The 27,614-nt window shown below is 42.9% G+C and overlaps 1 protein-coding gene across 1 annotated transcript; it reads left to right on the plus strand.

Moving 5' to 3' along the window:
- Window positions 1–3,023: 3,023 nt before the first annotated feature.
- SLC6A5 (solute carrier family 6 member 5) lies at window positions 3,024–26,868 on the plus strand. Its single transcript, XM_030273254.4, has 13 exons — window positions 3,024–3,147; window positions 3,369–3,542; window positions 4,160–4,301; window positions 4,716–4,848; window positions 7,319–7,453; window positions 7,894–7,997; window positions 10,472–10,596; window positions 13,885–13,997; window positions 14,271–14,402; window positions 15,658–15,757; window positions 20,708–20,808; window positions 23,948–24,115; window positions 26,341–26,868. The coding sequence occupies exons 1-13, from the start codon at window positions 3,039–3,041 to the stop codon at window positions 26,494–26,496; spliced, it is 1,692 nt and encodes a 563-aa protein (XP_030129114.4). The 5' UTR covers window positions 3,024–3,038; the 3' UTR covers window positions 26,497–26,868.
- The last annotated feature ends 746 nt before the right edge of the window (window positions 26,869–27,614 follow it).

A 27,614-nucleotide genomic window follows, 5' to 3' on the forward strand; every position in this document is an offset into this window, starting at 1 on the left:
GTCTGGCGGCGCAGTGCTGTAGAAACACTTATTTAAACTTGAATTACGGGTTTGCAGATGCTGGTGTTGTTTTTTGTTTGAGGTTTGTTGTTTGGGGGGTTTGGGGGGGGAGTTGGGGTGTTTGGGTGTTTTCTTTGTTTTGTTTTGTTTTGTGTGCCGTACTCTTTTTTTCCCCCCCAGAGTATTAACGTTGCATGGGAGGGCAAACAGGCGAGCCGTAGCTCCTCGAAATTCTGCAACACTCCCGTATCCCGATTTTCTGGCGCATGCGTTTCCTGCACGGGGACAAAAATTCGTATAATCTCAGCGGTGCCAACACTTTTTGTTTTCCCCCCTCTTCTTCTCCTTTTGGTAAAATACGTGACGCTCTCATTTTAGGATTACGCCGGTCAGAGGGATATGAGCAAGCAGCTGGCGAATAACCCCGAAGCGGCGGCTCCCGGACCCGAGGAAGGTTCGGGAGTTGGAAGAAGCGGTCCCGAAAATGAGACACAAAACCCCCCCGCCGCCTCCAGCCTTCCCCGCTCGCTCTCCGAGCACAGCAAAACCCTTCCCTGCGGAGAAGCCAAACCCAAGGAGCTGGAGAGAACCAAAGTCGGGATCTGCAAGCTCGGCAGCACCCCGCTGCAAGCCAACTCCACCCTCCCTGTGGACAGCACCCCCTGCAAGCCGAGCCCCGGGGCAGCGATCCCGCACTGCAAAATCCCCGCCCTGCAAAGCACGGACGGGGATGCTCCCCTGAGCCCCGGGAAGAGCACGCTGGAGCAAAACAACGCCTGGGTGACCTTGAGCCAGAGCACCGTGGTGCTGGGCACGGATGGCAACACCTCTGTTCTCCCTGGCAGAGTGGAGGGGGTGAGTTGTCCCCTTACAGGTTTTCCTTCCCCGATTCAGCTTGCGGGAGGTCTTCGCCGCTCAGCGCCGATTTGGGGTGGAAGCTCTAAAATGGGGTGCAGATGAGTGGGGAGCGGGGCTGTGCCGAAGGGAGAAGGGGAGAGAGGATCTTAGATCCAGTGCCGCGGTGCTGGCGAGTGTTACTGAGCGTCCCGTGTGATTCCAGCCGGCTCCCGAGCCCTGCCTGTGGGTGCACCGCGGCTCTGACCCGCACATCCTCACATGCCTTGGCATGAGGTCTGCTCCTGTCCCCAGCGTCACACCCAAAGAGTGCCTCGTCCTTCCCCCCCTCAGGCTCGTCCGCCTGCCCAAACCCCCGGGGAACGCGTGCCTCGGAGCCTGTAACCAAAAATAGGGCGAAATAAATCAGCCCGATCCCTAAGAGGCTCCCGGGAGGGGATGCTGCGAGGCCAAGGAGGTCCCTCTCCTCCTGCCCATCCGCATTTTCCCTGGAAGCTTTTGCTGCTGGGGCGGCAAACGCGATTTTCACCTCTCCTGGCTGCGCTGAGAGCCGCCCGTCAGTCCTGACCCTCCGGAGGGCACCGAGGGCTCCCTACCCCGGGGGAAGTGCTGGCACCTCTCTCCAGGAACCAGGGACCCACCCCGGGCGCTCAGAGGAGAGCCACGCTCTAAACCGCTCTTCCATGAACTTTTTAATAAAGGAGAGGCTGGGGCCGGCAGGCTCTCCCAGCCGGCAGCACCGCCGTGCTTGTTCGCTAAAGTGGCTGGTTTCCCATCTCTCTCTCTTCCCCTCCCCTCCTTTTTTCCCCCCCTTTTAGGAAGACGATGTGGGGGATGAAAATAAAGCCCGCGGGAACTGGTCTAGCAAGCTGGATTTCATCCTCTCCATGGTGGGTTATGCAGTGGGGCTGGGCAATGTCTGGAGGTTCCCGTACCTGGCCTTTAAGAATGGGGGAGGTATGATGGCTTTTTCCTGTCTCTCTACCTGCAGTACCGTACGGGTCTGAGCCAGTCCCGGCTTTTTTTTGGCGGGGACAAACACGAGGGAAGCGGGGTCAGCGGCTTCCTCTTGCCGAGCAGCCAGCCCGGGCTGAGCCGAGCTGCGGGGGCATCTTCAGACCATCAGACACACTTGGTGAAACACTTGCTTGGGTGCTTGTTTGGTTTTTTTCCGCGTTATTTTTTATTTCGGTGTGGGTTTTTTTAAATTTTTTTTTTTTTAATTTTTATTATTGTCACCTCTGAAAGCAGGAAAGCCCTGTCGAGATTCCCTTAAAAGGTAGCGCTTTCCTTAAAAACACCTGCAATTGGTGCTGGAGAGGGAGGAAAATGAAGAGGCGTGTTGATCATGGCAGGGGCAGGGCTCCGGAACCCCCCCTCGCCTCGGTTACACAGACTCGGGTCCGAGTCCGCAATCGGTGGGATGGGGAAAGAGGAGGGACTTCAGAGTCGGGATAGCGACAAGAGGACGCTGGATCCCGAGTCCAGACGTCCCGTTAATTCGTGAGGTCTGGGGGGGAATTGTTCTAAATCTCTCCACTATCCCAATGAAAAGTAATCGTTTGAAATAGAGCGAATCTCGATCAGCTGAATAGAGGAGAGGAGAAGTTGGAAGAGTGGCTACGCCGTTTATAATTTACAGGGGCAAGAAGAAATTTATTTGCAGGGGTTCTCCTACCAGAGGCTCTTACTGAAAGGGAGAACCCGTGGGTCTCACGGGGTTAAACCCTTGCAGCTGTAAACCCATTCCCTCTTCGAAAGGGCTCTCAGCTGAGGGAAGCGGTGCAGCGATGATCGAAAACAGTCATGTAAAGCCCGTAAGAACCGCTTTCTGTGAGGCAAGAGGCAATTTTAAATAACTATTTTAAAACTGTGATTTTTTTTTTCTTTACCTTTTACACGTAGAAACTTCTAAGTGGGAGGTGTTAAATACTCATGTAACAATAATGAGTATTTACTGTCTGTAGAAAAAGCTGGAAATGTAGAAAGCTCACACCCATCTTCCCCCCCTACACCCCTTCCTCCTGCCCAGTCGAGGCTGGCGGCACGGGGAATCGATAACAAACCGGAATATTTGAATAGAAAAATGTCTTGACTGAGTTGTCCCCAGTGCCACGGGGTGATTCAGCTTGCTCTCTCTTCTCTCCCACCGCCCCCAAGGTGCGTTCCTCATCCCCTATTTGATGATGCTGGCTCTAGCCGGGATCCCCATTTTCTTCCTGGAAGTCTCCCTGGGGCAGTTTGCTAGTCAGGGCCCCGTGTCGGTCTGGAAAGCCATCCCCGCCCTGCAAGGTGAGCCTTTGGGGAGCACGACCTGCGCCCCGGCTCTCGCATGGCTTCAGCCGCCCCCTGCGCCCCCCGCCGCATGCCACGGGCCCCCGGGGCCACCTCCCTGCCTGCCTCCGGCAGCGGGGTGGCCTCGTCGCTGTCCCTGTCGCTGTCCCTGTGCCAGAGGATGCTCGGCAGCCCCCGGCATTGATGGCTTTTCCTGCTGTCCCCCCGTGTGTCCGCAGGCTGCGGCATCGCCATGCTGATCATCTCGGTGCTGATAGCCATTTATTACAACATTATCCTGTGCTACACGCTCTTCTACCTGTTCGCCTCCTTCGTGCCCGTGCTGCCCTGGGCCTCCTGCGACAACCCCTGGAACACGCCGGACTGTAAAGATAAAAACAAACTTTTGCTAGGTAAGTTGGGCCACGCTTGTGCTCTTCTTTTAGTGATGGGTTTGGTTTTGGTTTGAATTTTGCGGTGGTTTTGCAGAGCTTTCCGCAGCTGAGCTGCGCCCCTGGGAGATGCCCGAGGAGACCTCGGCCGGGAGATCCCCCAGCCCTGGGCACGATCTCTTCCCAAACCGCTCTGAAGGATCTGTATCCCACGAGCACTCCTCTCTGTTTTTATTTAAATTTTTCCTTACCAAGCATAAATTAGATTTGTCAATTTAAATTACCGATTTTTTTTTTTTTTTTCTCAGAGGAAAGTCCTCTGTAGGCAACAAAATACCACAGCTGGCAGCCTGGAGTGTCTGCTAAAGTAAAATTATTTGTCTTTAGAGAAGCTTCTCCTTAAAGAAAAAAAAAAACCAAAACAAAACCAAAAACCGTTCTGCAAACGGTCCCAAATACACAATGACATGAAAAGGGAAAAAAGCAAACCCAGTTAACCGACCTTTTGGAAAAGGTGTCGGCAACCGAACAAAAGTTCAAGTAATTAGGTGTGATCTAATGCATTCTTGTCATTTTACAACGACAACGAAAAATCTGTACACTTTATTTTTCTGTTCCCCCTTCTCGTTTCTTCCTAGATTCCTGCATTATTGGCGACCACCCAAAAATACAAATCAAGAACTCTACTTTCTGTATGAGTGCCTATCCAAATCTAACCATGGTTAACTTCACCAGGGGAGGAAACAAAACATTTGTCAGTGGGAGTGAAGAATACTTCAAGTAAGATCTTTCTTTATTTAGAAAAATGATGTTGATCTTTCTGTAAAATCCACTGGAACAGGCGACAGCATGGCTTGGAAAACCAGAAATATGGCAGTGAAGGGCAGAAAATGACGCTCATTTTTTGTGCTTAGGACTGATGAGAGCTGAATTCAAGCACTGGTTACTTGTTTTCTGTTCCTGTGGTGCTTAGCACAGCTGAAGTGTTGGCCCATGCCCGGCAGTTTTATCTACTACTGCAATGCAGATAAATAAAATAATACATAGTGAGAATCACTGGAACCATCCAGAGAAACTGCTGAGGACACTGAAGAAAAAACAAAAAAGGAATTTATGCTGAATTACTGCCTGTGGTTGTTTTCATTATTTTTTTCCCCAAAGTTTTTTAATTTTTTTTTTTTTTTTTTCCATTAGGTACTTTGTATTGAAGATTTCAGCAGGGATTGAATATCCTGGTGAGATTAGATGGCCCTTGGCATTATCTCTTTTCCTGGCTTGGGTGATTGTTTATGCCTCCCTTGCTAAAGGAATCAAGTCATCAGGAAAAGTAAGAACAATATTTGTGATTGTACACACACAAGAAAGCAGGGTGCTGGTTTTTAGGGACTCACACTCTCATTTAAGGGATGAATTATTGAAAATATTTTCAGTAAATGACTAAGTATTAATTGAAATGCCTTTTTCCTCTCTGTGTTTTCCTTTCTAGTTAAAACAGAAACTATTTTTGTTCAGCGTTTTTTCCTCTAATCTTCAATAAATTTAAAATGAACTCTTCAGCTGCACTCAGCAGTGGGATGGCACAAATGGTACTTTCCAGCCTTCCCTGTTCTGTGTGGTGTTCATAAAAATTCTGCAAGCATCTCACGTTTCAGTGGAATCTGAGAAATTAGGATGTAAACTAAGATGTTAATTAACATATTTCAAAATCAGAACTGAGCTTCAAAAAAGCCCAGTGTGTGTGTGAGCAACACAACTAGGTATTTCCTGGGATAAAGATGGTGGAAATGGAGACATGAATTTTCTAGAGCTGGTCACAGAGTTCCAATTAGAAGCCATCCCTTTGCTTCTAGAAGCTGACTTCATCTCCTGGGAGGTCACTTGGCAATTAACAGAAAATCCAGGGACTCAGAGTGCCAGGGGAAAGCTGAGATTTTTTTTTTTTCCCCTTACCCTAGTGGGTTAGGAAAAAATATTTTATGAAAGGCAAGAGACTGGATAATAATGTGGGTTGGATGTGGCCAAGGATATTTCTCTAAGTGACTCTTTGTGGCCAAGAGAAATACTGACACTGATGTCAGAGAGAAAAACATTAACTCCTGGGTATTGGAGATAGAAATCCTGTAATTACGTAGAGATTAGTTCAGTATCTTGACTGTGCAGAAATTCATCAGGGCAGCTTGTTGGAAACAAGAAGAAAAGTTTGAAAAGCAGTTTGAAAAGCCACTTCAGCTCAGAGCAGAGGCTGAGGGAGGGGATTCTCCCCCTGCTCTGGTGAGGAGCCACCTGGAGCCCTGGGTGTTGCTACAGGACATGTGAAAGAACATCGTGAGCTATTGCTATTTGTAAGGCAAAGAAAAAGGTTTATTTTTTGATTTTAACTTTTATACTTTCCTAAAGGTGACACTGGATTGCAGAGTGAATGTGTTACCTCTCTAAACACACTGGACAAACTACTAGTATGTTAAGTTTCTCCACCCCTATGAAGGGATGAAAAGCAATATGTTGTTTATAGAAAATTGTGCGAGAAAGTTTTTTACCAGAATGTAAACTCAGAAAATCTTAAGAATCAGGGCGACACTGTGTGTAGCTCTGGAGCCCACAGCACAAGGAGGATCTCCTGGAATGAGCCCAGAGGAGACCACAAAGGTGCTCAAGGGCTCAAAGGTGTCTCTGCTATGGAGCAGGCTGAGGGAGCTGGGGAAGAGAAAGGTCCCAGGAGAATTTCCACCACCTAAAGGGGCCACAGGAGAGCTGGAGAGGGACTGGGACAGGGACATGGAGTGACAAGACAAGGAAAAGTTACTTCAAACTGACATAGGCAGGGTTTAGATTAGACATTAGGAAGAAAATCTCTGCAAAGGTGGTGAGGTCCTGGCACGGGGTGCCCAGAGAAGCTGTGGCTGCCCCATCCCTGGGAATGTTCAAGGCCAGGCTGGGCTGGGTTTGGATCATTCTGGTCTAGGCAGGGTCATTCCATCCCTGCCCACAGCAGGGGTTGCAATGAGATGATCTTTCAGGTCCCTTCCAACCCAAACCATTCTATGATATAATTCCATCCTGTGTTATGATATGATTCTGTTTTGTTTAGGACCAGACGTTGATGTGAAAAATATTTGGAATTATTTTGTGTTGAATGTAAAGCTTAACTGGCCATAACCCAAGGATTTTATTTGAACACAAATAGTGCTGTGTTCTAGATAATTATTAAAGCATTAAACACAGCCACTGTTGTGTATTTAGACATCATGATGATTAGGTCTGTCTTGCTAATTTCAGACTTTCCTTTTTTTTGAATTTGGACCATAACTATCATCATGGTGATTTATAATTTTTAAGAGGTACTAACAGTAATAAAAATTCTTTAGGCTTTTTTTCAGTTAAACACAGAAAAATATAGAAGAAAACTACAGAAATGTGTTACTGAATAGCACTTCTCCTTTCATTTCCACTGAACTGTGATAGTTCACTCTGGGAAATGATCAAAAGTGAGATTTTCCTTTAGCTTTAAATTCCTATTGTTCCTCTCCAGATGGAGAGAGGAACCCTCTTCCCTTCTCTGTCTAGAATTCCAGCTCTTACCACTGTTATTGATGTTATCCTTGTTCCCAGCAGCAGGAAGAGCTGTAAAATTTCAGATTTCTGGGGAAATAACCCTGTTGTTTCCTTAGTTTATCCCCTGACTGCTGTCTCTGAGACTGAGTAACTGCCTTCTTCTGGCAATAGTGGCATTTTCGTTTCCCCTCCTCTCTTCTCCCCCAAATGAAGCCTCTCAGTGCCCTTTTCTCTGCCCTGTGCAGGTTGTGTACTTCACAGCTACATTCCCCTACGTGGTGCTCATCATCCTCCTCATAAGAGGAGTAACTCTGCCCGGAGCTGGAGATGGCATCTGGTACTTCATCACCCCCAAGTGGGAGAAGCTGATTGATGCTATGGTGGGTTTGCTGCTGCACTCAGAGCTGCTGGGGTGAATAAATCACAGCTCTCTTGGGGTCTGCTGCAAGCATTTTCCATGTGCAGAGGTGGGCTTGTCATCTGTGAAAACTTGTTCCTCATCTTACATGGGTAAAGAATTATTTAGGGTCACTGGCAAAGAAAACATCAATATCTGATGCAGGTTTTCCCTCTTGACTTGTATTTTTTGTTTCTGAATGTATTTGAACTGATATGTATCAAACAATATAGTTTTTATATTTGTGTCTTCCATATACCGCAAGGTTTATATTGTCCTTTTACATGGACTCAATAAGGACAGTGTTTCTTATCACATGAGCCTGATGTATTTAGTGGCAGGATTTTGCCTTTAAATATTCTGTTGACATCCATTGGTCTAACAGTCTTTTCTGAAGCTGATGCTATTTTCTTTCCTACTTAGGTTTGGAAGGATGCTGCCACTCAGATTTTCTTCTCCTTATCTGCAGCATGGGGAGGTCTAATTACCCTCTCTTCATACAACAAATTCCATAATAACTGCTACAGGTGTGTAAGAGTGAAATACATCTGTGTTATTAAACAGGTTTGTCAAAAAATTATCCTTCATCTTCCAGAAATCTGGTTTGCAGGACCCCATCTCTAGTCTTTTTCTCCCTTGTCTTTTTTTTTTCCTGTAGTGCTTTTGTCTTTTTTCCTCTCTTGTATTGTTTCTCTTTTCTTCCCTTCTGTTTCCTTTCTTTCCTATTTTTTTTGGGGGGGGGGGGGGGAGGTGTGTGTTTAATTTACATTTAACCATTTTTGGTTTTGTGTATTTTTTCCTCTCTTCAGGCCCCAATCTACTACTCTCAAGATGATCATTTAGGCTTATTAAAGTCCCTGCTGGCTCCCCACTTTCAGAATGAGGAGGTTGAGGTTGAAGGGCAGCCTGGGATGTGCCAAGAGCTGTGAGGAGTGAAAGAGAATCACTTGGCAGCTCTGCTGAAGGACAGCCCATGGGCAGGGTGGGCTGAAAATTGCATTGTGAAACATGCAGGGCTTTAACTGGCAACTTCCATTTGTGTGATTCTTGCATCTCCTAAATGCTCTTTCTTTTTCCAATTTCTCCTACTGTGGTTTTACACGTAAAAAGTTACTTCATGAAATCTAAAATCACTTATTTGAGAGCTATTTTTACATGGGAAAGAGTCACATTGTATAATTTTTCATGCAAAAGCACTTGGGTGGAGTGCTTCCCTGCTATTTTACAGCTTTTAAAGTCAGTCTGAAGCAAACCTTTGCCAATTCTTGCAATGCCAGAGGTACTGATTCAGGACAGCCAGCAACATGCACAGGGATTCCCCCAAGGGGATGATCAAAAACTTTCCCCAGTCAAGACTTCAAAGCCAACACTCCTTGGGATTTCCACTGCCATCTCCTATGGCTTCTAAGTATAGAATATAAAATACTTAACTTAAAAAAGAAATGTGGATGAGAATATGAAAAAGGAATTAAAAAAAAATGTACTAGTGCTCAAAAGTAATATAATTAAATTTCCCATATGAAAGCTAACAGTGCTGCATGTAACTCCCACCCAGCAGTCCTTTGGGTCCTATTTTTGAAAATGCAATTCCTGAGCCTTTTTTTTTTTTTTTTTTAATGGATAATTACAATCAAAATATACCGGAGGGAAATGGAGGAAGCATCATGCTACATTTCTGCACTAATTTAACAATCTTTTGTGGAGTTTGGAAGATTTTAATGAAATTTTTGAAGGGACTACATGGTAATGAAGTATAAAAATATTTGGTTCTAATACCAAATACATGCTTTACCTGTGTTAGGGAGGGATATGAGAGACTGAAGTAGAAACAATTCGAAAAGCTTAGTTACTCTCGATATTTTAAATTTTACAACACAGCTTTGAATACTGAAATGAAGCATGACTATTTTCTCTTTCAATTTCTATATTAATTACATTTTAATACATCAATTGTAATTTTCAGTTACACAATTATTTTAAACGTAATCCCAAATCTGCAATCACAGTAAACTTTCATAAATTGGCTTCATGATGGGTACCTGAAATATTTCAAACCTACCTAGGTTTTGAAAGAAGGTTAATACATGATGATTCCAAACAGCACAGTGTCATTTTTTTTTCTATAGACCCAAAAAATTAACAAAATCATTCCTGTTAAGACATGCTCTGTTAGACATTCTAGAAATTTGCCAGCTCAGTGAGGTTCTTTGACAGCTTCACAAGTTGTATTTAATTCTCTTCCTGACAAAATAATAGCAGTAGGAATAAACAATTCTAGCCAACATAAACCCCCTAAACATTTAAAGTGAGCGCTTTGTTTTTCTGAAGACCTAGTAGTTTATGGAGAAGTTCTCTGGGCATGCATATTGTGGAAGAAAAATCCTATCAAGAATGTAATAACTGTGGGTGGGGCTCATGAGGGCTGGTTTGCTGTCAAGGCTTGACATATCCAGCATGGTAAGGTGTTCAGCTATAGATCTCTTGAAATTCCTTTGATAATAACAACCATGGAAAAAAACATACCAAGGAATCCTCCCTCTATAGATAGGAAGGTGATTGAGCAAGCTCTGTGAATTTAACCCTGGAATTTTGTGTATAAATACAGGAAGGACAAGACCAAAACCACCTCACCTGGACAGCAGTGGTTAGTCCATAGCTAGTATGGAGAGCAGATGTCCTCGTGAGGGAAAGAGTTAGAAAATACTTTACAAATCATGTCACCATGGCTGTCCCTCCTCTTCAGAGAGGCCAAGAGCAGAGGTGCTTGCCCTCCTGCATGGTTCCTATGCTGCCCATGGGTGATGGAGGCTTGCAGAGCTGCTCCTGGTGCTGCTGTGGAGACTTCTGTGCTCTCTGCTGGGTGTAAAAGTGTGCCTTCACCAGCACCCCACAAGGGATGCACACACACACAGGATGTGTGTGCTGGTGAGGAGCTCCTGAAATACACAAACAAAACCTTCCCTGTGTGTGTGCCAACAGGCTTCTTGTGCTTTCTCTGCAGGGACACACTGATTGTCACGTGTACCAACAGTGCCACCAGTATATTTGCAGGCTTTGTCATCTTCTCAGTGATTGGCTTCATGGCAAATGAGCTCAAAGTGAACATTGAAGCTGTGGCAGACCAAGGTAGGGCTCGCTGGCATCTCATTGCTTAGGCAGGCACCCCGTGGCACTCCCAGCTCTGTTATTAATGACCACAGATATATGATAGATGGTCACTCCAATGCCATTGATATTAGGAGGTGGGGATGATGATTTCAAACTGGTGTGGATCACTAAACCACGTGTAGGCATTTTTGCACAGGAAAAAGCCTGGGAGTCAAGATTTTAGTTAAAACTTGTTTGGTAAGAGAAGGAAGGAAGTTGAGACTAATTTTGAGCTTTTGTGTAAATGACTGATGGAGGGTAGAGAGGGATGGTCCCTTCATGGTGTCTAAGGGATTATTTGCCTTCTTATTGTCAAATTCTCTTCAAAGTAAAAGTTAACTCTGATGGTGGAAATTCTGGATGAGAGGAGGGTGGGAGAAATCTGGTGGGAGGGGTGGGCTGTGCTTCTGAACTGTGAGGTGCAAGGAGGTGCCTCCACGGAGAATTAAAGCATTCCTGAAGAACTGATCAGAACATCTTGGTTAGTGAGGAGAGGTGGTCATTAGTGGGGATTTGAAAGGTCTTAATTGGTAGAGCTGAGCACCACTATGCCAACTAAACCATAGCTCTAAGTGCCAGTCACTGCTAGAACAGCTCCAGAGATGAGGACTCCACCACCTCCCTGGGCAGCCCATCCCAATGTTTAACCACCTTCCAGTAAAAAATTCTTCCTGATTTCCAGCCTGAGCCTCCCCTGGCACAGCTTGAACTCTGTCCTCTTGTCCTGCCCCTGTTCCCTGGGAGCAGAGCCTGACCCCACCTGGCTGCACCCTCCTGTCAGGGGCTCGTAGGAGTTTGTAGGAGTAATGTTTACATTCATATTTTTATTTTAGGCTTCACCTCCATTCTGGAACAAAGCAGCCCCAAAAGTCTATAAACCACAGTGCCCTCAGCAAAACGATTAGTGAGGAGCTGGAGCTACAGGAGCTGTGCCTGGGTGGAGCTGCAGGGGAAGCTCCAGAGATGCAGAGGTGGGATGGGATGTGAGTGCCAGGCAGAGTGGAGGGCACCTCTGGCTCAGCTGGCACATCTGGCTGGAGAAGGTCAAATATCCAGCACAGGCAGTCAAAAACCCTTTTCTGCTGAGTGCTCGGTGGCCTTGGAGTGAGCAGCAGGCCCAGGCTGGAGCTCTCTGTTCCCAGCTGTTCCAGCTGCCAGGGCATTTGTCAGAGCCTGCTCAGATCATGGAAAATCGTTTCATGAGGGTCAGGCTTTGCTGCTCTCCATGACAGGGGCAAACAAAATTTAGTGAAGTAATAGAAGATGAATTTGCAATAGGAAGAGAGAGAAAAATAAGTGTAATTGCGGACTGAGTGCATTTCATAGCAGTAGTTAAAAAGCAAACTCAAGAACTCATGAAAAGAACAGCCCTTGCCATTGCCTGATTATTATTATTATTATTTTTTTAATTCTAAAGTTGTATTTCTTTTTGCAGTGAAGGAGAAAAAAGCCAAAATTATGATGAAGCATAATCTCCCTTTAAGTTTTCAAAACCTTGAATGAAAATGCTAATGTAAAGGATTTTTAAATTTTTTCTTTTTTTTTTTTTTCTCCTAAAATATTAATCTGTAAAACATAGTATTTTTTTTTTTCATTTAGAATTTTCTTTTCAGGAAAAACTCATTTATCTGATGAACAAATAAAACATGGAGGGAAAGACAGCACAACCTTCTTTTGTTCTACTCTCTGATTAAGAACATAGTGTTGTTGAAAAATGTTTTATCTTAAAATGAAAGTTCAAGGTAACTTTACTTTTAAAGACATATAAAGTACTTGGAGTTTTCCTGGCTTTAATACACTTTTATAAAGAGTTCCTACCCACCAGATCTTGGAAGATGGAAGGAATGGGAGCTTGCCTCCCTGTGGCTATTTGCTGTGGTTGGATGCTACCAGGTGTGTTATCTAGGAGAGCTGTGAGGGGCTGACATGGAGACATGTTCATATTCTATAATTTAACTTCTCCTAAAGGTGTGATTAATGGGAACTCATTATTCTGAGACTTAATTAAACTTCTGTATGCAGGCAGTGAGTTTAAACAGAGCCCTTATCTCCAATAGTCAAGAAGAAATCTTTAATCAAGAGATTAAAGAGGTGTTTGTAAACACAACAGAGGTTCTAAATGCAAAAAGTCCTTTTTTTGCAGCACATTTTAAAGGAAGCAGAAATTACTGAGTCATGTACAGAGTTTTTTTTTTTTTTTACTGTGTTCTAACTCTTGTATTTGCCTTCTGTTCAGAAGGACCCCCAAGCACTGCACAAGTTTTGGAATGAAATCATCTTTAAGGTTTCTTCCAACCCAACCCACTCTATGAATAAAGAAAAAAAAAAACCCAAGGAGATGATTTTTATGCTGCTGAAAGTGTATTTTTCTCAGTAAGTGAGCAAGCAGCAGCTCTCCCTTGAGCACAAGCAGCTGGAGGAACTGGGGTACAATGATCTAAAGCAGAAATGGCCAGGGCAGAGCAGGCGGGGAGCCCATTCTCTTGGCATGAGGACAGCTTGGCTGGTGGCATTTGTGTCTCAGCTGGCAGGAAACATCTCTGAGAGCTTGGAGTGGGCATCCCTTCGGCTCAAATGGATAAATGGAGAGGAGGTGCCCCCTGCTGCAACCACAGCCCTGCAGCTTTGCTCCCAGGCAGATCCAAGCCCTTACAAAAATACTTTTTCTTTATGATCAATATAAATTAAAGAAATACAGAAACCAAAACCAAAACAAGACAACCCCCCCAAAAAACCCAAACAAACAAAGATGGAAAATTCCTGATTTAGGCTTTAAAAGATTCCATCTCCTTAATTTCTTGTGTTCTGCATTATTTTGGGTTTTCTTGTGGATTTCTTTAGAATCACAGTAGTCATTACCTTCTGTCTGGTATCAGCTCTGGGCATGTTTTATATTCTCTCCTCATTTAACAATGTGGCCATGAGTTGAAGAAGAGTATTTCGCATTTCCATTCATGCTGTAGCGCTGAGGTGTGGATGTTTGCCATGGGTTGCTGTTGGCAGGGATGTGGCAGGAATTTGATCACAGAGCAGGACAGAAACATTGCTGCAGTGGGCAATTTTTGCTGATTTTTAAAAAATTTGGATCAGCGTGTTTGTATATTGGCTGAATACGCATTCTGCTTGGAAAGCTGGAGTAAATAAGTGATTTTTAAATTTACAGGGTAAATAGAAATTTATCAGGTAAGGCTAAACTCTCTAATGTTTAAGCCTTTGTGTAAATAGGAAAGATGGAATCTGATAACCTTTATTTTTTCTTATTTCTAGGTCCTGGGATTGCTTTTGTGGTTTACCCAGAAGCCTTAACTAGGCTGCCCCTCTCTCCCTTCTGGGCTATAATATTCTTTTTGATGCTTCTAACTCTTGGATTAGACACGATGGTAAAGTGCTTTTGCGTCCCACTCTTTTCCTTTTGATTTTCCTATTTATCTGTTTGGAGGACCATGCAATTGATGGCCATTTCCCACGTGAGCAGTGACTCATGGAAAAAGGAATGAAGTGAGGCCATCAATGCTGGAATAATTTTGGCAGAGCTTTGGTGCTGCCATCTGGGCATTTAACACCCAGGACTCCAAATACTCTGTTATAATGTTTAATATCCAGCTGGACCACTCTGTGTGCACTGAAATGAGCCCTTTTGTTTGTTTTTTCAGTTTGCCACCATCGAGACCATCGTGACCTCTGTGTCAGATGAATTCCCCAAGTATTTGCGCACGCACAAGGCCCTGTTCACTCTGGGCTGCTGCGTGTCCTTCTTCATCATGGGCTTTCCTATGATCACTCAGGTAACCACACTGGCTTTGGGCACCACTGCCTGTGCCCAGCCCCCCTCTTCTGGCTGCTTTCCTCCTGCACAAGCTGCAAAATTTTCAGCTGAATTCTGCACAAGGGACGCATGCTGTGTCTGAAAACCTTATTTACTACTACTACTACTACTACTACTACTACTACTAATAAATTAATGGATGCTCTGAGATATTCTTAAAATACATTGCTGTTCAAATCTTTCTGAGGATCAGGCCGTTAAAATTTTCTCTAGCCAAACATCTCCAAAATAATAATATAAATTAAATTTTCAACCCACACTGGGCAGGGTTAGATTAGACATTAGGAAGGAATTCTTCACTGTGAGGGAGGTGAGGCCCTGGCACAGGGTGACCAGAGAATTTGTGGCTGACCCATCTCTGGAAGTGTCCAAGGCCAGGCTGGACAGGGCTTGGAGCAGCCTGGGATGGTGGGAGCTGTGTCTGCCCATGGCAGTGGGGTTGGAATGAAATAACCTTTAAGGTTTCTTCCAACCCAACCCATTCCACGAATAAAGGAAAAAAAACCCCAATTTTAGATGTTATATAAATATGCACACTTGTTTTGAGTGCCTTTCCTCTGAGATTAGACATATACTGATGGTCTTGGCAAACTGTGGAGTTAATACTGGAATTCCCATCTACTACTGATAAACCTCAGTGTCTTCTTCACTAATACCTTCAGCATTATATATAATTTCAAGATGAGCTGGACAAAATCTTAGTATTTTATCCATCATTTCACCCCTCTTTTCTTTCTGTTCTTCTCCCTTACCTCATCACCTACTAGCCCAACTTTGCTGTTCTAAAGCCCAGGAAGGATTCTGTCCTTTATTCACTTGAATTATCCTGCCTAACTCCATCATAAAGGATATTAAATCCTTTCCAAACAGAAGGACTGGACTCATTATTATGGAAGTTCTGCTTCCAGTGGTGATTTTGCTTTTGTCATAGTATGATATGGTTTGAGACACTGCAGGTGGAAGGTCTGATCACAGTTCAGTCCTTAATCTTAAATTGACTGAATTCAAAGTCTTCCCAAGCTGTCTTGGCTAGCAGAATTAGGTGCTAAACTGGTTTTTCCTTGTTGGATTTGGTATTCACTCAGCCAGAAGGAAGAGGCTATGGCACAGCATGAGCCGGTGTCCAGCTGATGTGTGGATGCTGCCTTGGCTGCTGCTCCTCTCTGCTCTGCCTGCCTCAGTGCCACGAGTAATCTTTTATTTTCTTTCCTTAGGGTGGAATGTATATGTTGCAGCTTGTGGACACTTATGCAGCCTCTTACTCTCTTGTCATTATTGCCATCTTCGAGCTTGTTGGAGTTTCCTATATCTACGGTAAGAAAAACCTCGTTATTGAACAGCCAGTGTCAAAGCAACATTTCAGAGAATGATGAAATGAGATTCTGAAGGAAAGGGGTCATTTTTCTCCGTCATGTAAGACCCAAAACACTCTTAGTTTGGACAGAAGAATGACAAGACTTCAGGATACCTTTAAATGTATATGTTCAAAAGACTTTCATGCAGCCTCAAGTCATTTTCCACCAACAGCTCAAAGATAAGAGTATGAGAATAGACCAAACATTTACTGACACTTTTCCAGGGGTGCTTTTGTGCTTCAGTGGTTTTAGGGACAGAGACTTCCTGAGCCAGTTTCCTATTTGTCTATAACGTAGACTCAAGACTAGGCAGCTCAGAATGATTAACTATCCACAGTGGTCACACCAGCGCTGCTGATCCGTGTTGATGTCCATTAAATTGTGAAGAAGGCCCTCAGTTAGTAAGAAACAGTGCAATTACCACAAAGCTGCTGTAGTTACTATTGCTACCAGCTGCTGATGTGCTCCCAGACTTGCCCAAGGTTTTCAGGATTCCTGGAAATGTGAAGATCTTCCCACGTACCATAAATAATTAATTTATGCCTGGAATGGAAGGCTGTTTCTGCTATTGCTGTGGACAGGAATGAATTATATAGTTTAATCAGCTAGGCAAAAAAATCCAAGATGTTCTGCTGAAGCTGCTTGTGTAGCCACTGCCTTTGGGTTCTGGCCCTTTTCACTGAATACTTGTGGAGTCCACCCTGTAACATAAGTGCTTTAAAACATAGTACAGGTTTCAAATCACGCAGAATTTGGTGCTCTTGCTTGAGAAATAAATGTCATAGACAGGACAGGGAATCAGCCCTTCCTTGTTTTCTCTGATTTCATGGAAATTCAGTATTTTAACCTCCACTGACATTCAATTCAGTGAGTATGCCTGAGAGATTGGCAGCTAAGCCAGACACGACCTAGTGAGGAAATGTTACAGAATATTATGGAAATACTCAAAATACAGAGAGAGAAGTTGATTTCGGCCAGTCATGTTTTGGTTGAACAAAATTCTTCATTTTGTTTATGTCCCTGGAATGTAAGTAATTCAATTAGATTTGGTTTAGAGGTGAAATGAAACCCAGCTTCTCTAAAATCAATACCATTTCATAGGCAGTGATGAGTGGGGAGGTTTAAAAAAAATTTAAGTGTTTACTGGGGATTTTTTTGCCTTTCTTCTCCTCCCCACTTTGGTGACAGCATGCCTGAACCACGCTGTGCTAGATTTTTCACTCTTCATGGCCACCAGCATCGACAGCATCACCTGGTCTGTGCCAAATATTCTCCCTTTAAAGCCATTGCTATTAGTATGAAAGAGAAAAATTCTGTGTTTAAAATATTTTTACTATTTTAAAACCTGCTTAAATCTGTAAAATTTCTTTGCTCTGCATGATTTTAAATGAGGATGAAGGTAAATAGGGAGCAAGAACTGGCTCTGTTCCTCCTCTGAACACTGTGTGGCAGAAGCACTGCAAACCAGCCTTTATTAGGTTTGGAAGAAAAACTGCTCTGGCCAGTGTTTGTTTTGCCCAGCAATTCCAGTATCCCTTAAAACATTAATATTTATGAAAAACATAAAATAATGCAAAAATAATAATAAGAAGGGCCTTATTATTATTTATAGAGGAGAAGTTTTTTTTTTTTAGAGGAGAAGTTTTTTTTTTTTTGGTGAGTTATTACTTCAGTGTAATCAGATGTGGAAAAGGTTTGACAAATTACCAGTTATTCTTTTTATGCTTTCTCTACAACTGATTGTTCATCAACAGATTTTGGTAAAACCTTGACTGCAATCTATTTCAAAGGCATTAACCCTTTGCTAGACTAAGGGGCTTCCTTTCAGGTAAATAAAAAAGGGAAAGACTTACCTTAAGATCATTACCTGACTGACTGATGTGCCAGAGCTACTTTTACTGTGCTAAAGCTGCTTTTGTAAGGACTGGGCACAGAAATACATCGTGTGCATTTGTGATTTGTGTGTGGTGAATGCAACCAAAGCTGCTGCTTGGGTTATATTCCTTCAGGCAGTGCTTAAAATTGGCATAATATATTTTCAAGGTCTGACAACTGCTGTTTTACACTCCACTGACACCTTTCTCTGTGTACTTGTACTCTTCATGGCAAGCAGGTTGGCACAACAGTGGCAGGTGCTTTTATGATGAAATAAATTTGTCTTTAGTTCTTGTTACATGTTCTGCTTGCTGAGCTTGCTGGGATTTTTAAATTACAAAGAGACACACGTGGTTATTTCCTTGTAATCTCTTATTTTTCAGTAGAGCTAGTGCTTCATAATCCAATCAAATGCACGTTTTTATTTCACATGCTGGTTTAGATGTTTATTCTCCAATTGTTTGGATTATGATGAATGATTAGTAAAGAACAGCTTAGAGGTGGGGATATTAATTTAATCACCAGCATAATTCCCACTGTTGCACTTTGTAGCATGAAGCTAAAGACAGAAATCCCTGTGTTTGAGTGAAACACTGCTGGAAACTCAAAATACATGATGGGAGCTTTGTTTATGCTCCATCCAGAACTGGTTTCTGACAGTTTGTTTTTGGGAAGGTTTGTTGTCAGAGTGAGTGGAAACTGCTGCTGTGTATTTGTAGAAAACTTTAGTAATTTTGACCATTTTACCTGTAGCAGAATAGTGGATTAGTTGTCTGGCTAGGTTTGCAGTCTCTTTTAAAACGGATTTTATATGTCAGCACTTATGAATACATCATTCTATTTTAGAGACAGAAAAATCAGATATGGAATAGCATGTGTTGTTTATTTCCCAACGTTATTCAGCAGGCCTGACTGATCTGAGAGGGAGATCAGATTTACTAAGATGTGGGAAAAGAAATTGGGATTCTGTTAACTAAAATATCCTTTGCATTTTTTCTGTTGAACTTCCACTGGAAAGAAATAAGTAATGTGTAATCCCTCTGCCTGTTATATACATTTGATTCCTGAATTGCTAATATTTAAGAGTGCCTGACACTGTGGATATCTACTGAAAATTCCTAAAAGGAATTTCTTATTTTATTTTTTAAATTGGAGTTTCAAAAAAATCTGTGCAGGTTTTCATGAAGCTAGCATGAATTTTGGAGGCAGAACCCCCTGGTAATTATCCAGTTAGGTATCCATTCTTTGCAGCAGCAAGTGTGGCTGAAGTAGACACTTTAAATGAGATTTAAACTCTGTGGAAATACCCATCAGCCTGTACCCTGTGCTGCTGCAGTTAGTTTAGACCAGCTTTGATCCCGGCACAGCCCAGTGTGAGCAGCTCCCTCACCCTCACTGTCGGCACTGCACAGCTAAATAAAACACAGGGACAAATATTTCCATTGCAGCCATAATCTCCTTTCAGCTCCATCACACAAAGACCTTGGAGGTTACATTTTGCCCAGACATACAAACTTCTATTACAGAGTAGAGAAGGACCCAATTAGAGTGGAGCTGAAGCACAACGATTCCATGGGTCATAAAAATTCCATGGATTTTACACAGAAGGGGCTTTCTGAAGAAGAAAACTTGCGGTAGTCAGTAAAACAGAAAAAGAGGGAAAGAAATTACAGGAGGAAAGAAGTGAACTCTGAGTTATCTTGGCTCAGTTTTCTGAGATTACATCCACTGCAGATTTTAATTTTTTTCCCTTTCCTTAAGTACAGTCCTTGTAGTACCATTTTCCTGTTTGATTTCTGTATTTTATTTCTCTGTCCCTTACACCACAGTTCTTTAGCTTTTCCATCACCCAGCCCTGCTGATTTCTTCTGCATCAGAGGGCTCTGGATGATGGACCAATGCTAGTGTTTGTTTTACCTTCTTAATTCTTACAACAGTCAGGTGGATAGATTTATTTCTCCTTGATATCAACAGAAAGGCTTCCAAACTAGGTAGATCAAGCCTGGGATTATCCCTTCTTACACTCAGCAGCTGCAGCAGCTGGCTGTTACACAAGAAGAAATAAAGTAATTTATTACTTTTGTTACAAGCATTTCTTCCCTTACTCAATGCCTTTTATATTATTAAGTATTAAGTTATTTCTATTATTAAGTTATTAAGTATTTAAGCTTTCCCCACACCATGCAAGTTAGACAAAACGCTGCAGAATAATGCTCTGCAAAATTCAAGTAAAATTGGCCCAAATTTTTAACATTTATGTCCTAGATGAGCTCTGACCTCTCTCTTCTTATTACAATTGGGAAAGCTGGAACCAATTTTAGGTGTCTTTTTAAAAGTTTTGGGTAAATTACTAATAATGAAATTGCTAATGACTAACTTACTAATAACCACCAGGGAACAGCAGCTGCTGACCAACACATGTTGACCTTTTGCTGTCACATGGCATGGCCAGGGAGGAGCTGCAGAGTGGCTGAAATACCATTTTCCAATCTTGCATGTTTTGTTAACTCACCATATGAAGAACTAACATATCAGCTGATCTTTTTGTTCAGACAATGTCGAATATAATTACAGATATTTGCAGATGCTCTCTAGGAATTTTAAATATCAGTGCTGAGGGGTACAGCTGTAATCCTGTCATGTAGCAGGTATAGAGAAGCTGAAATATTGCCTGTACTGAAGCAGATACACCAATATTAATAAAGCTGATCTTCACAGGGGAATAAAACAAACAGACAAATATTTGCAGCTACCTAGTACATGTTAGTAATGCTTTAACACAAAACAGACTAAACACCTAGTCCCAGTGTAAAAGATCAATTGCTTTAATCCTTAGAAAGGAAATATTTTGCTGGAATGGTTCCCACCCTATTAGTTCCGTTTATTATTCTGTAGTTAGATCGTCCAAGGAAGCTTTCAAACAAAAATTTGGAGTTTGTTTTCATCGTTAGACACAAAGGAGGGCACCAGAGCTCTGTTGCAGACTGCAGCTGGTTTTTTCACACCTAACTGCTCTTCCATTTGCTCTTTACAGGATTGCAAAGATTTTGTGAAGATATAGAAATGATGATTGGATTCCAGCCAAGTAAATTCTGGAGAGTCTGCTGGGCATTTGTGACCCCAACTATTTTAACAGTAAGGAAGAAAAAAAAAAATTAACATCTTCTCCAAAGAGTTTTGTCGTTGCTTGTTCGTTATTCATTATTTATGATGTTTCTGGGTGTTGGTAGCTAAAACTTGGATGACAGCACGTGTATTCTTGTAGCAGAAACAGTGTAAGCAGTGGTGGTTTTGGTGGAGAGGCATGGTGAGTCCACCTGGAAAATGGGTGGCCTTTTCCTGGCCGTGCAAAATGCTGCTGTGGCACACCACTGTATTTATATACAATAGATTACTGTATGTAAATGTATATATATTTGTGTGTGTGTGATATTTATGGATGCACAGGGAGAAGGCAAGATCCTCTTGTGTGCTGTCAGACTGAGCTAGGGGAAAAAAAACCAAAAACCATTTTATTGACACAGAAGCTGGTGTGAGAGGGATGCTTTGGAAAGGCTGGGGTGGAAGAAAGAAGAGGAGGAGCGGGACTGTCCCGTCCCAGGTCCCGGGCCCGGGAAGTGGCGCTGCGAGACAGCGGCTGCAGCCCTGGAACCCAAAACCAGAGCGAGTTTGGGCTGTTCTTGCTATCCTTCCTATTTTCCTTTCATCCGTATTTCCTCCCCAGCACCTTCCTTCAGATTCAGTCAGCGTTTGCTTCATGCTCAGGTCTCCATTTCACAAAAAAGAAAGTCACGTTCTCAATTTTACCATTACTATGAGAGTTTTTTCAAGTCCAGGGGACCAAATCCAATAACTGAAAAGCCAGGGAATCTCAGAAAAACGGGAAACTGGACAAGACAAACGCAGATCTGAACCAATGTGGTTAATCAAGTGTTCTCCCCTTATTCGAGATAAGATGGTAGTTTATATAAGCTTCTACATAGTTTACAGAAACAAAGGCACTCTGATTGGCAAGCTAACATTGTTTACCTTTTCCTTAAGGTGGCCTAAACCTTACACTATAAACCTATACTAATTCACACCCAGACAGCCCAGTGGTCCCCATCACACTTTAATACTATTTCTATCTGTGCCACAAATTCTTAATTTCTAACTGCGTCAGAGGCTTGAAGGCCTCACCAGGCCCAAATCTGAGGCCTAGACTGGAGTAGCTCAAATCTCATAACTAATGTCCTCTTTCTCTCAAAAATGCTGCAACATAACTCTATCTACATTTGCCATCTGGGTTTCTAACACAGTGCTTCCTTTATGTTTTAACCTATGTGCAGATACAATCAGCACAAAAAAACCCAGAGTCTTCTTTCACCAGTATCTTCTGTTTGAGTGCACGTGCATCCACTTGGAAGTTCTCAAGCCTGAATCCCAGGTGCAGCAAGATTCTATATCCGTGCAGAGTTTTAAATACTGATAATTTCACAGGAATTACATAGTTCCTACAAGCCACACAATCAATCACAGAATGGTTGGGGTGGAAACAGATCTCAAAGCGTACCTCCCTCCACGCCCCTGCCATGGGCAGGGACACCTTCCACTGTCCCAGGTTTTTCAGGACCCTCTCCAGCCTGGCCTTGGGCACTGCCAGGGATGGGGCAGCCACAGCTGCTCTGGGTGAGCGCTCTTAGCTGTTCAGGTACGAGATAAGAAAAGTTTCTGGAATTTCTGAAAAGACAGATTTTGGAACAGTGTGAGATCAGCTGGCAGGAGGAGAAGCAGTCCTTTGCCCCTTCCAGAGAAGTTGTGTTTTAGCTCATGTGCTGGGCAGTCCGTGTGTGTGCAGTTCTTTAGTACAGTGTAAGCTTGGCAAATCTTTTTCTTCCTGGAGGAGGAAGAAAAAGGCACTGGCTGAAGTTAACAACTTATTTTCAGTATTGTTAATTCACAGAGGACATTTTTTTTCTGCAAACTGGAGAAGGTTTAGTTTTCACAGACACCAATACCTATGTGAGGGGACCAGTGAGTTTTGGTGAACTCAACAAAATCATGAGTTGTGAAGAAATGAAGTTTTCTACAGCAAGAATAATTTCTCCAATGGGTAAAATGAAAGTAGTCTACTTTCTTGCATAGATTTTCTTTACCTGCTGTCTTCACTGCACTGCAGTATTGCTCTGTGTGAAAACCAGCTATCTCTATCTTAACCACCTGTTATTTGATTGGGACAATGTATGCCTATAGTTTGCAGATCACTTTTAAAAAGTTTTGAAGACTTACTCCAGTTTATAGTGTTAGGATTACACCAATGGTGTTTATCTTCTCTTGGGGAATCTTTTTAAAGATGAAGGAATGTGCACATGGGATTTTTTTAGCTCTTTGGTTTTGTCCAGTGGTTATTTTCAAGATGCTGCCTTAGACTCTATTTTACACTTCTGAAGGGAATTGTAAGGTTTTTCTGCAAATTGCTCAGATCCTTTACTAATCAGACTTGTGCTCATAGCTCCTGTCAGTAATCACAACCAGGAAATAGGAAATTATGTTGTTTGTTAAGGAAAACAAATTTGAACTGACCGTGTTTACTCTCTAAACTTGCATGTTCTGTTGTTATTCCCTCCAAATGCAATATTTAGTGAACTTACAGTGAGAAATAAATTGACACTGATCAGTCATAATTCAATTTTTATGCAATGGAAACAGTCAGAGCAAAACCAAGCAATTAATTATTTTCTATTATTGCCTCTGTAAAGCTAATATTTGATACATTTGGATAGCCTAATATTAGACTTTCATGAGACTCCACATCTCTGGAACTAAAGCTGATCATTTTTATATGTGCCTTCACCTAGTTATACTTCTATAAATCTTCTGTGTGCAATTATTGCAAGCACAGGCATTTTCCAAAAGTACTGAATTATGCACAAATGTAAGCAGATATATTGCTGTTCATACAGTAATTGCAATGGAGAACTTACCATAATCACATTAGGTAAAACTCCCAATAGACCACGTAATAAAGCGTGTTACTCTAGGGGCAAGATTCTAATTTCAATTATTCTGGCACAAATGTAGTGATTTTTGAGGGATTTTGCAAGATTTCCTTGAAACTCATTAGATTCAGGCTCTGACCCATTTATTAGAGCTTGTGGCAGCACCCTGCCTTAGGTGTGTGTGCTTTTATCTGTATTCCATATACACCAACTCTGTGTGTGGGTACCCAGGGTTTGTGGCATAGCAGTCTTGTTTTGCTTACTCAAACATATTTGTTTTCCTTTCTTGTTCCCAGTTTATTCTCTGCTTCAGTTTTTACCAGTGGGAGCCCATGACTTACGGAGCTTACCACTACCCAGGCTGGTCCATGGTGCTCGGGTGGCTGATGCTGGCCTGCTCAGTCATCTGGATCCCAGTTATGTTTGTGATAAAAATGCACCTAGCCCCAGGAAAATTTATTGAGGTAATCCTTCTGTCTTTTTGCTGTTTAAAAATATGGCCGCAGGGGGCTGTATCTTTCATTTTACATTGATTTTTGTGATATTGAATGCTTAATACTGCTCAGATTGCTTTCTGGTAAACCAGTTATTGTGTTGCAAAGAGATGCTCAGTTTATTTAAATTGTAGACCTTCTATTCCTAGATTTTCAAAAAGCATGGTCCTGAGTTGTGGAGTCGTTTGTTTTATGAGATCTAGATAAATTTCGTGAGGTTTTGCATGGCTTTATTGGAAGAAAGGTGTTCTAAATTCATTGAGCTTTTTGCAAAAGCAGCACGTGGCCCCAGGAAGCCTCAGCCCCTGGTGAGCGCCATGCCCACAGTCAGCACCAGGAGAGCTCAGGCAGGAGCTGCAGTCAGCACTGGGAGAGCTCAGGAGCTGCCTGTGTGCACAGCTGGGTGCTGGGCTCATCCAGGATTGCTCCACAGGGCTGTGCCACTCGCTGGAGTCCAGGAATGAGATGTAGAGCAGGAAGGCTTTTCATGCATCTCAAGCTACTGCTTATAAAACCCAGCTGGCAATCTTTGCTTTCACCTTTCATCTCTTTATTCCTCTTGAATTAGCTGATCCTTTCTAGCTCCTGGGCTTACAATAATTCCAAGTGACAGTTTATTTTTAATTTAAGGTTCTTTTGTTTATTTTGCTAATTGGATTCCTGATGCTTTCCCCCGCTGCTTCAGAAATGCTGTGGCCACCTACTTCTCTCCATCCCTGAGTCCTGTCCCTGCCTGTCACCTCCCTCTCCCTGGCTGTTCCCATCCTGCTGGCTCCTCGGCAGGATGAGCAATGTCAGCATTCCATCCCTTCCTTGCTGTTTTCTGGAGAAGCTCAGTGCTCTTACTTTAGGTCTTTGAGGCTTTCTCAGTTCTGCCATCTCATCACTGCCTGCTGCCTGTGCTGCTCCCACCTTGGGAGAAGGACCAGACACTCGCTCCCCTTTCTGTAGCTGCTTTTACAGTTCAGCTTCCCTGCAATCCCACCGGGGCTGTTTCTTGCTTCAAAAAAAAAAAATGAAAAGGAGAGAAAACGTACTAAAATAGCATAATCTTTTTGGTCTCTCAATATGTCACGCTACACATGCCTGAGGGAAGTGGCTCTGCTTCTCTGCTATCCATAGAGCAAAGGAATTTTGTAGGAGAGGAATTTTTGCAGTGGGACACCCTAGGGAGAGAATCCAAGCAGGAGACAACGAGGCCACTTGTCTAAAGGATCACTCAGCTCCTGTGTGGAGCAGACTGCAGTGCCTGGTCAGGAGACAGCTGCCCCTGCTGGAAATGACCTAATGTGGAATTAGATTTACTCCTTCCTTGCCTCATAAGCTCCTCTCACTGACACAAATGGTTCTGCTTCGAAACTTCTCATGTCTAAAACTGGCACAAAAATAGGGTGTTTCCCTTACTGTGTGTCCAGGTGTGCACCCAAAGAAACACCCAAGAGCTGGATCTGTTTTGAAAGGGCTTTTGCTCAAGATGTTTCAGCTGTAGTCTGGTATTTCCTCAATATTGAGTCTGCTGCATAGAATTATTACGGTTGGTTTGGGAGGTAAAAGTTGCAAACTAGTAATTAAGCAGAGACTAAAATAACGGATATGGAGGTCTGATTCACTTTATTAGGTAATAAACATATAATTGTTCCCTCTCAAGTCATCAAAAATATGTTTTCTTTCCTTTTTATCTGTGAATGCACCAATCAAATTATATATTCAAAAAAGAACTCAGTGGAAAGATCAGAAAATTTCTGTTGTTTGCCAGGTTGACATTCTCCTCTTTCTTTTTTCCCACAGATAAAACCAACATTTTGTCATCTCAAAATTAAAATCTTTCATAGTGATATACCACTTCTGGTAATTTGTATACTTTAGGGAAATATGCTAACTATAAATCCAATTATTCTAATGCACTTTCTGCTTAGACTATTGGGCTAAGTAATTGTGCACATGTCCTTCAGTAAGAGAGCCTCACAGTCTGTGGCAGTGGTTCTGAGCTCCCCTCACATGTGGTAGGGGAGAATGTATAATTCAAAACCGGGCACTTGATCCCCTATTAATCTTGAGAACTTTGTGCAAAACAAACGCTGAGCAGTAGAGCACTGCCAGGCTGTCATCAATCACCCTGAATGAGTTTGTCCTGCTTGCTCTGGTTGTGACTGTCCCATGGCAGCGCTGAGACTCTCTTTTCTCTCCCCACGCAGCGGCTGAAGCTGGTGTGCTCCCCGCAGCCCGACTGGGGCCCGTTCCTGGCCAAGCACCGCGGCGAACGGTACAGGAACATGATTGACCCGCTGGGAACCTCCTCCCTGGGACTGAAACTGCCCCCCAAGGACATGGAACTGGGCACCCAGTGCTAATAATCATTACAAAAGGGTGGCAATAACATTGTCCACCTTTTCTGGTTCTTTTCCCCCTTTTTTTTTTTCACCCACCGCTTCTTCTTTTCTTTCCCGCGGTGCCTGAAAGTGGTAGCTTAGGAAAGAGGATTTATTGTTGCATGCCACAGGGGAGGCCTAACTAGACCGCTTCCAGGTGTAGGTGATGCCTGTGCCGTGTTCTGTACCTGGTGCCACAGCAAAAGTGTGGGACAGGTGACGTGACCAGGCGTTGTCAGGTGATGTAGGAATGAACAAAACCAAACCGAAAAATCTTTAGATGAAATGACCCACTTAGTTTGGCCCACTTCCCACAAGCACCCTTTGTAACAGGCAGCTCTGGTGAGACTAGGATTTTGCTACCAGTGTGTTCTAAGAAAAGTTCATCCCTCAAATGTGATGGAAGTGAGCAAAGAATGGGATCTCCTGTAGTCCTGATATAAATCCAGCATAAGGCTCCTGTAGCTTCTTCTACACTGGCAGCCAACCTTGACCCATCATATCTGCACACTTCCTTTATGATTTGTCCGAACTTGGAGGGATTGTTATGTTATTTAAATGTGAGGAGACCCTTGGGACAGCTCACCAGGAAGCAATATATGGGGTGACAACAGAAACAACGATAATCCACTAGTAAAAAAATAAGAACAAAGTTTTTTAAAATGATCAACTGAGAGGCTAAACTGCATTTGAGTCTAGAAGTGGTTTGGAAATGGTGTCAGAATGAGCTGTATGGGCATCACTGTTTAAAATCCTGCCATATGTTTTTTTGATAATTTGATATCTGCCATTTCAACTAGGAATGCCTCAGTTATACAAAGTATCTGACAACCTGCTCCACACCAAGTGCGCCTGTGGTTTTACTCACCTTGCTCTAATACTCTGAATATATTTTTCCTTGTTTCTCTGCTTTTGTTTACAGTATCTCCTCAAAAAGCCATCATATAATTTGTGCCTAACTTTGTATTCCTACAGTGGTAAGTGTAGTCTAGTTACCACCTGAAAACAGTTATTGGATGTGCTGTTCAACTCGTGACTCCCCGTTCATTTGCCTATAAGCACCTTTATATAACCTATAACCTTTAGATGGTGTATTCTTC

Source organism: Taeniopygia guttata, chromosome 5 (genome assembly GCF_048771995.1).
Source record: "Taeniopygia guttata chromosome 5, bTaeGut7.mat, whole genome shotgun sequence".
Taxonomy (NCBI): Eukaryota; Metazoa; Chordata; class Aves; order Passeriformes; family Estrildidae; genus Taeniopygia; species Taeniopygia guttata.